The sequence below is a fragment of the Triturus cristatus genome, chromosome 8, assembly GCF_964204655.1.
Source record: "Triturus cristatus chromosome 8, aTriCri1.1, whole genome shotgun sequence".
In the NCBI taxonomy this organism is placed as follows: domain Eukaryota; kingdom Metazoa; phylum Chordata; class Amphibia; order Caudata; family Salamandridae; genus Triturus; species Triturus cristatus.
In genome coordinates, this window is record NC_140591.1 from 1,676,660,569 (window position 1) to 1,676,672,933 (window position 12,365).

At 46.2% G+C, this 12,365-nt stretch overlaps 1 protein-coding gene across 1 annotated transcript in view; it reads left to right on the top strand.

Moving 5' to 3' along the window:
- The window catches only part of LOC146808569 (pepsin A-like), a 160,023-nt gene that overhangs the window by 16,386 nt on the left and 131,272 nt on the right, over nt 1–12,365 (top strand). Inside the window, exon 2 of the mRNA XM_085623592.1 lies at nt 1,997–2,153. Within this exon, the coding sequence (XP_085479718.1) occupies nt 1,997–2,153 (157 nt within the window). The remainder of the gene's footprint in view (nt 1–1,996; nt 2,154–12,365) is intronic.

A 12,365-nucleotide genomic window follows, 5' to 3' on the forward strand; every position in this document is an offset into this window, starting at 1 on the left:
TTGGGTTATGGAAAGCACTTAAAGCTGTTGATCTCAGCTGCCCTTCTTGTGGAAAAATCATCGGATAGTCTTCTCTGGTGCCCCTCACCAAGAGACCATAGGTGTGCATGTCAATCCATCAGGGATTTATGAAGCGTGGCAAATCACCCGGGAGGGTCTCAATGCGCTGGAGTTGCTAACTACTTCGTGTTGATCTGATTCATTCGAACAGCCAGGTCTTGAGTCTTCTCCTGAACTGCTGGAGCGATGAGGTGGTCCTGAGGTGCAGGGTAAGGTCGTTCCAAGCTTTGGCCCATGTGCTGACAAATACCTTATCAATAAACCAATCTCTCAGTCACTCAGTGGTGTTATATATCTTAAAACCAGGGTATAAAGGCATGTGTGAAACATGGCGATATCAATGAACATGGCTACTTTACCAGGTACTTTGTGTGAGCAAACTGTCCTCTAAAAACATCCCTCGGATATTATTGCTGATGCTCTGATCTTGGAAGCAAGCCATTCTCTTATAGTTTAACATACTGGACTTCCCTGTGTCGACATCTAGAGGCACTGTTTATCTCACAGACGTACATTGATGTGTTTGCTATAGAGGTATGCTGATGATGGTTCAATAGCACATTCTTCCTTGATCGGTTTGTAGCTTGTTCAGAACCCCGTGAATCCATTTCGGGCAGTTTCAAACATCTGACCTCTCACTGCAGAGATCTTTCACAAGTTTCAGATCAGTAAGATAGCTCGGTGTGTTAATGCACCATCGAAACAAAGCTGTCTGTCACTTGTCACATATTTAAATTCCAGCTTGTTATCCTTGGAGGTTTAAGTACTAAGGGACTTATTTACGAGAGGCCTGCGCCGTCGGAGCACCACTTTGTTTTGACGATCCGGAGGTGCAAGCCTTTTCAGGTATATCTATGAGGCAACGCAAAGTCACCCTGTGTATCTTTTGGTAACCTCATAGATATGGAGAAAGGTAAGGCAGCGCAAAGCTGCCTTACTCTGCGGCAAGGAAGCGTTCCAAGGGCGTTGAGGTGGGTTTTCCCGGCGCAACACCCATGGATTTTGGCGCTGCCCCAGATTTACTTAATCACATAAACCTGGTGCTTCTCCAAAATCTTATGCAGGACGGTGTCCATTCCTGCACAAAAACAATCCTACCTGCAACGGAGGCACTCTTGCACCATGGTGCAGGGGTGCCTACGTTGGAAAATTGTGCACCAGCATGCGGGGCAACGACAGGAATTCATCATATTTTGTAAATACAGTGCATTCCTACCCTTTCATATTGACACTGGGCAGTGCAACAAGGTGGCTTTCGGTGCTGCCCTATGCCAGTTCCTCATAAAATAGGCCCTAGGTGCAGATGAGTGTAACCTGCACTTTGCACTTACAGTGTTGATTCAGTTGTACCCTAGCATCAAGTGTAAGAGGTTCCAGACACAGCAAGGTAGTTCGGGGGTTGTGGAACCTCCCGCAGTGACCTCTGCGCACTCTGTAGACATCGCTTGCATTCCAATGTGGGTGCTTAGATGGTTAGGGTTTATTTTCAATTCTTTGCTTTTCATGTGGCATGATCTAGTCTGTGGCTGGGTGTCAGTGCACTTTAGAGGTGCACACATATAGTAAAGAGTGAAGTGTAACAAGGCCGGGGAGAAAGAGGCATGCAGCGATAGCATGCTGAAGAAACACTGGGGTGAGCTGAAAGAAAACAGAGAGCTCTAGTACAAACGTGAGAAGGAAAAGGCAGCAGACTTAAACAATGTGAGAATAATACTCCAATTGAACAAGATTGTGTCAGTGTGCCGCTGGCCCTGTGCCTGGGTCCCATGCGCGACGGGTGGGAATAACATCACCTCTTCGGTGACTGAGACAGTCTGCATTTTCCATTCATATCTTCTAATGAAATCCTCTTTTTTCATTATGCGTTGTCTGTTTGTCTCAGCATTTTTGCAGTGTTCCTCTTTCTGTCTACTTACCTCTGTCTCATGGTCTCTAGGGTCCCTCTTAGAAGAGTAAAGTCTGCAAGAGAGAAGCTCCGAGACGAAGGGAAGCTGAAGGACTTCCTGATGAACCACAACATCGACCTCGCCAACAAATACAAGCGTCATAACAGCACCAAAGTGGACCTGGAGCCAATGACCAACTACTTCGATGTAAGCGCCTCTCCATTGTGTGTGGTACTAGGGGCTGTTGTAGTAAACCTGAGGGGGTTGTGGATGGCAGCTGTAAATATTAACCAATCAGACACACGTTTGTGGACTTAAGCATGTTTCATGACGTTAGGAGAGTGTGTGTTGACTTCTGAGAGTAGCTAAAGTGTTCAAACTATGGGCTTAATGTCTAAAGATGACATTCGCAAAAAGTGGTCCCACAAAAGCACACTGACATTTTGCAAATGCGGTCTTATGAACTGACCTTTGTTATGTGCAACAGGTTGGTTCACAAAACACTGAATGTCTATGGGTCACACTACTAACTGCCTAATTAATATTCACAAGGGAGGTGACCATTTGTGACCCCCCCCCTGAAATTGACCAAAATCACATGGATAGCGGTTTCAGGGTCAGCAGACAACCATGCCTGTGACTGCTTTTAAATAAATAAACAAATTGTTTTTGAATGCAGTCCATTTTCATTACAGGCAATATGATTATATTTAAAGAAACACATGTGTTTTTTAAAAAAAATGTTTCACCGAAAGGCAACTGCCTACTCTCCCCAAACCATTTTTCAACATTCACAAAGACGGAGATGTGGAAAGGGAACGACTTGCCGTTTGCAAATCAGTTACTACCAGAACCTGGAAGACGTTAACTGACCACTGATGTAAGAAAATGACTTTTTGCAGATATCCCCCAACTTGTGTGCCCCCATTTGGAGTACCCGATGCTGATTTTTGACTGTGACAGTGCACTGAAGCCTGCTAGCCAGGCCCAGTGCCACTACTCGCTCCCTAAAACTGTTAGGCGTAAACTGGCAACTCCAATTGACAAGGACTTTACCCCCCCTTATAAGTCCCCAGTACATGGCACAAGTGGTACCCAGGGCCTGGGTGGTAAAGGGATCCCCAGGGCTTGCAACACTGGTTGTGTCACAGTGAGTGAACTACTGACATCAGGCCTGCCATTGCAGACAGCAGGAGCAATGCAAACTGCTCGGACTGGACTGTGCCCTCACCAGGTGTCGCACAGCCAATACACTATTTTTAATTTATGTCAGGCACATTTGCATTTGAGCAAGTGGGAAATTAGTTATTAAAGGAGATTTCCCTTCCCCTAGATGTCTAGCCACACTTCTGGGTTGGGCAGCCTGGTCTGTTCCCTAAAATCAGATTTCTGCCATCTTTAGGAGTGGTAGAAAAGAGGGTTTTGGATAGAAAAAGTGACTTACACCCCCAGATGTGGTCCCCTCAGGGCCGGATTAGCTGCAGGGACTAGCATCCCTTCGGCTACTTGCTCACTAAATCTAAAATTTAAGGGACACCCATGACACCAGAACCTCAGTTCTGAACAACCAGCATGAAAGAGGACAGAAGAAGAGACCTGTGTCAGTGACAACAAGACGTGCACCTAGCAAAGAGAGATGCCCTGCACCTGTGACAACGCTCTTGGAACTGCCTTATCAAGATGTGTCTTAGGCTATCTCTCAGCCTCTAATAATCACAGTATAGACGACCTAAAATGGGTGGTCCTAGAAACTGTACACATGAAAACTAACAATGTTGAACGTGTCCTCTTCGAAAAAGAACAACGTCGGATCCATCGTCTTAAAACGGATACCGAAGGGTTGAACGACAACATTCCGTGGTACACATTAGCATGATACACTTAACACAGTCATACTGTACGACTAAGCGATCTATCCTTAAAGAATAAGAAAACTAAAGGATAATGGACTGATCAGAATATGGCAATTTTTATAAATTACCTTTACCACCATTTACATTTTTTATCATCATGGAGGAATTTTTCATGATATATAAAATACTGTTGTAAAACAAAGTCTCTTTTCCATACTGGCCACTACAATGCCAACCACTATGCCAACCATCGTGACATCTATCGAGTCCTTCCTTAGTTTGTACTCCATACTCATCTATGTAAATTTAAGTCTTACGTGGCCCCGCTTTTCCCAGGACACCGCGATTAGAGACAGCACAAGTCGCATACTAGGAAGGACCGGTAAGCGCTCACTGCTCGAAACCACGAGGCAGGCAACGAACGCGGTAAGCTTACTGTTTCTAAACAAAGTCTAATTTTACAGGAGCAGGTTTCTTCCTCAATCTCCGGTGCCCAGAGAAAGCCAAATTACGGCATTTTCAAAGGTAATAGCGCTGTATTATTTCCACTTAACTGCACAAGCTGTATAACAACCTCATGACCTTGCAAAATAGACAGTGCTTGACATGGTTCTGTACTTAATTAACTTTCAATGACATTTGCTCACACTATTTATTTCCGAACTTAATTACGGAGTTTTGTAGGCATCGATAATATTGACTTGCCTACTGAGATTAATATATGAAACAAACCGGGTTAGAAATCTCTTGTTTTCATAACGGTAACATACGCGCATTGACTATTCATAACACCAAGATAACGACAATGCGGAGCCAATAAATATACTGTGCAGTTCTCACTGCATTTTTAGATACCTACCAAACTTACCTTCTCCTGTAGCTCTACCACCTGACTCCTCACTTCCGTTCTAACTGGAACGAGCGCTCCTGCACCTTCTCAGATTTTATCTAATAGCAGCACAAATAACAATGTAGAATATATTGATACTGCTACAGCACCTTTGTGAAGTATAGGATAAATTAATCGCTATATTAAAAACATAGGGTATACTGAATCAATCATTGTGACACTCAATTCAATTTTGATTTCAGTTTCAGATACGACACATCTGAGAAAACATTAACACAGAAGTGGTGATTCAACCACTCATATTAGGAGGCAGAATGAGCCCTTAATACATCTGGTCCTGACGAAAGCCTCAAGAAAACGCAGGAAGGCTGAAACATGTTGACCTATTAGTGCGGTAGACTAGTAACTTTGTCTACACACACACCACACTTTTTCTTTTAATTTCCCATTTCACCCTCTTCTCTAATAACGTTTTACCGCATTAGAGTGCAGTAGGGAATTTTAAAGTTCACCACACATGAGCACTTGCACGTCCCTCTCTTCTGATATCTGGACCCTACTGGTAAATCAGTTGGTCTACGTCCAGGCGGGGGACAGCATATATACAAAAAAGAAACCCTATGATGATGCTGTGACAGTACACTGAGGCGTAGAATCAAGATATACCGCCCGACCTGTGTACTTATATGAGGGTTTTTTATAAGGTTATGTAACAAAAAAGACCCTGATTTCACAGGACAAGTGATCCATTCTCCTCCAACTTGATTACTTGTATCTCTCATTTCCCCCAGCAAAGGGACCCCTGTGGAAGCCTGAAGCACCCTTAGACTACCTTGGGCTAGTGGCACACTAGTCCCCTACAAATTGCAGGTAAAACAATGCTCCAGATTCAAAGAATTGCTGGCCAGCGAGCCCGCCGAGGAATCGCTCACATTGAGATGGTCAAGTGCATAATGGGAACTGTAGTCCTGCCTTCCACAACGTTACAGGCAACTACTGTGTTCCCCTTGGCTACTGGATGTTGAAGTTACTTTCTGCTCTACTTACCACTGCCAAGGCTTGTTGGTCACCAGTCCGGCAACTGACCCCCTTTACTCAACTCTGCATTAATAGGGAATATTATCTGACCTTGGATTGACAACAGCAACCACTCTGTGTTGTCTTTTTGCATCTTTTTACTCACAGCACTGTTCCAGTGGTATAAGCAGGTCCTGTTCAGCACCAGGAAAGCCAGGACAACTTTGAACCCGGGCTCCACAAGCCAGGTAAAATTGAACTGACTGCCATGGCTTGGTCCTGAGTACCGCATCATCAACCACAACCTCCAGGACCCCAACTCCCCCTCCCTCCTGGACAATCCCCACACCATTGGACTCAAGCAGATCGTACCCGAACCAACGTACTCAGCTGGGCACATCCTCGATCCCATTTTCACAGCAGGAACTCCATTACCTTCAGCCACACCTTCAAACTCCCATGGACGGACCATCGCTGTGTGCACTTCACCTTTAAATCCAACATCCCCTGCAGACGTCCGCGTCAGCTCCAATGCAGGAATTGGAACAAGATCTTCGACAACCAGCAGGCCGCCCTCGGCAGCTCCGCTCCCACCACCATTAACGATGATGACACTACCACCACCGCCCGCACTCTACACAACTGGATCACCGACTAAGCCAACACCTTTGTCATCCTCAAGAAAGCCTCCAGGCTCCACGCCAAGAAAGCCAGCTGGTTTTCCACTGAACTCCGTGACTCCAGACGCACCTGCGGAAAAACTGCGGAGGAACTCCAAAACCCCGACTGACCTTGACAACTTTCAAAACAGCTACCGCAGCCCACCACAAGCTCTTCAGACTCATCAGGAAGAAAGCACTGCAGGACAGAATCCCCACCAACCCTCACAACAGCAAGCAACTCTTCTTCATCATCAAAGAGTTTGCCCAACCCAACAGCAAGTCCAGAGGCATCACTCCCTTCCAGGACCTCTGCGACAGACTCAGCGCTTTCTTCCATCACAAAATCAAGAGCATCTATGACAACTTTGATGAAAACAACCCCCATGAACAACCCCCTCCCACCGCTCCCAGCACCACGCAGCTGACACTTGACAGATGGACCTCCCTCAGCATCGAAGACACTCTGAGGATAATGAAGACCACCCAATCCAGGGCCCCCATGGACCTCTGCCCCCACCACATCTACAGCAAAGCTGCAGATATCATCGCCCCTGAGCTTCAACGTAACATCAACCGCTCCTTCGAGACTGCCTCCTTTCCCAATGACTGGAAACACGCCGAGATCAACCCTCTCCTGAAAAAACCCTCAGTGGACCCCACTGACCTCAAGAATTTCAGACCGATCTCCCTACCCCCTCATTTGGCCAAAGTCATGGAAAAGGCCGTTAACAGCCAACTCACCACCTTCATTGAAGAAAACATCATCCTTGACTCCTCCCAATCAGGCTTCAGGAGTAACCATAGCACTGAAACCAAACTCCTCACAGCAACAGACAACATCCACGCCCTCCTTGACAGAGGAGAGACTGCCGCCCTCATCCTTCTTGACCTCTCCGTGGCCTTCGAAACTGTCTCTTATCCCATCCTAGCCCGCAGACTCCATGACGTGGGAATCTGAAACAAGGCCCTCGACTGGATGCACTCTTTCCTCTCCGGCAGAATGCAACAAGTCAGACTTCCTCCATTCCTCTCAGAACCGACTCCAACCACCTGCAGAGTCCCACAAGGATCCTCCATCAGCCCGACCCTGTTCAAAATCTACATGGCCTGCTCGCATCCATCGTCAGAAAACACGGACACAACATCACATCATACGCAGACGACATAAAAACTCATCCTCTCCCTATCCAACGAACCCAACATCACAAAACGCAACTTTTAAGACAGAATGGAAGTGGTTGCCAGATAGATAAAGAACAGCTGCCTTCAACTCAACACAGACAAAACCGAGATACTCATCATGAACCCTCACCCCAATGCCTGAAACTACACCTGGTGGCCCCCTGCCTTTGGAGACCCCCCACCCTCACAGACCACACACGCAACCTCGGAATCAACCTGGACTCCGAACACAAAATGGACCGCCAGGTTAACGCCATCACCTCCTCCTGCTACCACACCCTCCACCTACTCTGCAAGACCTTCAAGTGGAACCCCGAACACAGGAAAACTGTCACAAATGCCCTCATCAGCAGCAGACTGGACTACAGCAACACACTCTACGCGGGGATCAACAAGAAGCTCACCCTCAAAGTCCAGAACGTCCAAAACACCACCGCCAGACTAGTCCTCGACCTACTGTGCCATTGTCACATCAGCCAACACCTATGGACCCTACACTGACTCCCTGTTGAGAAGAGAATCACCTTCAAGCTTCTCACCCACACACACAAGGCCCTCCACAACACCGGACCCACCAACTTGAACCACCACCTGGTGTTCCACGCTCTCCAGCGCTCTCTCTGCGTGGCCCAGCTCTCCCTCGCAACGGTACCTCGGATCGAGAAAAGCAGAACAGGAGGGCGCTCCTTCTCCCTCCTCACAGCCAAGGCATGGAACTTCCTCCATCTCCACCTCCGACAGACTGCACCACTCCCAAGGTTCCTAAAGGACCTCAAGACCTGGCTCTTCGATGGAGCTCAATGAACCTCCGGATTCTGAGGAACCCCCCTTCCTTCCCCCCTTTCCCCAGCACCTTGAGACCCGTTCCGGGTGAGTAGCTTGCGCTATAAAAACCCTGATTGATTGATTGATCTTACCCCTGCTTGGGTACAAAGCAACTCGACCTGCAAGTGACTGATTGTCATTAGTGGTTTTTCTCATTGACTGCAATATTAAAATTTCACTGCATTATTTTGTTGCTCGGATTTTAGTTTACCTTAAATAAATGAAAAGACAAGAGACATTTGGCAAAACAGGAACAAGTTGGTTTAATTAAATGCTGCAGCAGGAAGAGCCTCAACAGAGTGCGTCTGCTCAAAGTCTCTTAGTGTACAAAGTTTTGGCCATTTTTATATACAGTTCATGAGGTACAAAAAAGCAATTTTCTAAATTCTAAAAAAGCCTCAGTCATAAATCAACAAGTGCGGACATCAGATATGGAGACAGATGGCTCTCTACTTTGGGGAGAACTCGTGTGGGCCGGTGTGTATGTGTCCAGATGTCAGGCATGAGTAGCCCCTGATCACTATGTGTGGTGCGCATGTCGTGTTCTGATTGTTTGAATGTTTTCAGCTTGTTGTGGTATCTAGTTTTGAGGTATTTTGGGGAACGTGAGCCTTTGGCCAAACATGTTTTAGTGGGGCCAATTGCCACGGAGCTGTTTGTGGTGCAACTATCTATCTGTGGGATCGATCAGGGTTTTCTCTGGACGTGCGTTTGTCTTTAGGTTAAGAGAGACCGCACTTGTGACCTGGTATTCGATGGGTGTGTATCATAGGACTTGTCTAACCACACATCTCTGATCCGGGGATGATTGGGACGACACCTTGGGTGAATCTGACAGCAATGATGTGAGTTCATTAGAACTCCTGAAAATAATATGGCTGGTACCATTTCTATTAACATCCTTAACATTGTGCATACGGTTGTCATAGCACAGATTGACATTCTTCTTACTTGTGTCGATGTGGTTATGTTTGCTTAGGTCATAACGTACATCAACGTTGTTCTTACTATTAACAGTATCGTCCTTTGTGCATGGATTTTGACATACATTGATATCGTCATTGCCGGTGTCGGCTCTACTGTGCGGATATAGGTTATGACATACATTGATATTGCACTTATTGGTATTGCTGTTGTCGGGCCTGCACATATCATGGTCATTGACATTGTATTTACCCATTCCAACAATTTTGCATTGATGTACTAATAATTAAAATCTATACCTGTGGTTGTATGTATGGAATTCCTTTCATTTTGGTGTCTAAATTCAGATGTGTTCACTGTTTTGTGCACAGGAACGCCTACTCTGCATCTCATTAGAGTTAGTTAGTTGGTGGTGTCCGCCGTGGTGATAGATTTTGGGGCAGTTATCGCGGGAATACTGGCGATGTCTGCGGTTCACACCTGCTTATGAATGGGGTGTTAAATATATCTCCACTTTAGTTGCGTTAAGGTGGAGATAAATCAGAGATAAGTCCTTGTGAATACGGCCCAATATCTACTGCTGCAAAAAGAAAACGTTCAGACATAACATCCTCAAAGCATGTCATATCGAGCAGATGGCACCTCTGGTCTCCTAGTCCCCACCCACATAGTTTTCGTTATTTGACCCTGAGTCTGCAGTGCCTCTTCGTCCTCCCTCCCAGTACCCCGATTCTGCATGATGTTTGCTCAAACATCACTATCCACAAATTGCAACTAAAAATGAATGCCCCCAGGTCAAGAGCCAGGCAGTGTGGATCTGCAGATTCTCACTGGGTCATTTTAATATATAAAATGATCAGTCCTCATGAAACCGGCTCCTGTGCCGATGTCCCTGGCAAAACAATATTTCGATTTCCTCGCTACCCTCCCTAGCAACAAAGAGCTTTATTTGAAAACACTGGTTGCAAGGTGACACCCTCGTGTGGCTTCTTGTGGTGGGTATAGCAGTGAGAAAGTGGGTGCTACAGCAGAGGGTGGCATCTGCTTTTAGAAGCTTTAATGTAGTGCTGTGCAAGAAAAGAGGTCCTCAGACCGTGGCCAGTGCAGTGTGCGGTTCTACTCTCCTGCCTGGATACTTGTTGGGAGCCCTGCTTTGTCAATGGGGATCGGACCGTGGCCAGTGCAGTGTGCGGTTCTACTCTCCTGCCTGGATACTTGTTGGGAGCCCTGCTTTTTCAATGGGGATTCACCAATCCACCCACCACCAGGGGGCCCTGAACGGGGTGTGAAGGGTGCAGATCCTGACCAGGGTGCTCTGTTACAGGGATCATGGCGGTCACACTGGAGGTGACTTCGCTGTGCATGCAGCAACCTTCATTTGAAAGGAGGGTGGAGGTTCTCCTACAGGTGAGTTGCCCAAGTGACTGAACCCTACTGCATAGGGGGAAACGTGTAGGGTTTTTGGGGCCCACTTCTCCCACCAAGGAGCACCCTAGAAGGGTGACTGGCTGTGGGGGACCTGTATGGGGCACATAGTAAGTGCACGTCCTAAGGGCATCTTTGCCTCTGTACCCGTGTCTTTAATAGTGTGCAGTCACAAAGGCAGTGGACTCTCTTGCTTGCATGTGGTTATGATCCAGGCAAATAAGGGAATGCTCGCTTGAGATTGCACTCAAGTCAATTTAAGTGGCAGCTTGATCTCTTGTCCAGAATGGGCCCCTTCTGTAAAACCAAAGTGCCACAGGGACGTAAAAAGTGGGAGCACATGTGTTGGACTCCTGTTTCTATAATACGGTCCCATTTCATCTACCAGGTTGTGGCCAGCCATGTGCGGCCCCACTATGATTGCTTATGATTGTGTTTTGAATTATACACTGCTATCCCAGACAATTTCTGCTGGTCTGGGAAGGAGAGAGAGGTTTTTGGGAATCCAGGACACAGTCTCAATAACTGTTACACACCACATTTAGGTACCCTCTAACGCTCAATGTCGGATATCTGTCCACATGAACTCAAACCTAAGAGCAAAGCCTCAATGTTTTTTTTTGAACTCTCAAACACACTATTAGGGTCATGTTTCATCATCTACTCTTACACTAGTTCCTATAATCCAGCATGGGTTTAACCATGTGTCAGGGCACATTTGTGATATTAATCCGACAATGTCTGTGAAGAATAAAAGTGTCTGAAGGGCGACTTAGGGGCATTTATTCACAAGCCACTATCGCCACAGGAATGTCACTTTTAACGACCTTCCTGTGGCGATAGGGCTATGCCTTATTTACAAGGTGGCGTTAAGCCACTTGACATGGTTTAATGCTGCCTTGCAAATAATGCACCCTTTCACACTATACTTAACGTGGAAGGGGTGGGCAATTGGTGTTGCTGTGGGCAGTCTGCTGCTACACCCATTGATTTTGACACTGCCCCCTATTTAAAAGGGAGGCATAAATAGGAGACAGCGTAAAAAATTTAAAACTAGAGAAAACCTGGTCTTAACATAGCAAAACGAGGAGAAATACTTCATTTCTCCTCATTTTCGGTGTTTCTATATGTGCTGCATTGGACAGCACACATAAAAACAGTAAAACGCCATGAATGATTCTTTGTGTGCAGGAAGGTGTCCCTTCCTGCACACAAACAATTATTCCCTCAATGCAGGCACCCATGCATGAGGGTGCAAGGGTGCCTGCGTAGGCACTAGGCAACTTACTTTAGCACCAGCGCTAGGGAAAAATCACGGATGTGCCGTATCTTTGTAAATATGACACATTGCTGCGTTTTCGGAAAGGTGGAGCGTGCCTCTGGTTATCATCAACATTTTTTTGCCTCCATAGTTTGGCCACTTGGTGTCTGCAGCTTTCATCAGGCTATTCTAGTGTACTCTGTGTTCTCTTGTATTTTTGTTCAGATAGTCATTACCTTGTAAGTATGAACACATAAGACAACCCACTACATTAAACATACAATCAGGCTATCTGCCCACAATTCAAGAAAGGTAATTACTTACTTTTATATGCTAGCACCCATTGTCATTCTCTATGTTAAGAAAAACTTGGAAGGGACAAAATAAAAGCACTTCACACTTGTGTGCATCGATGCAGTG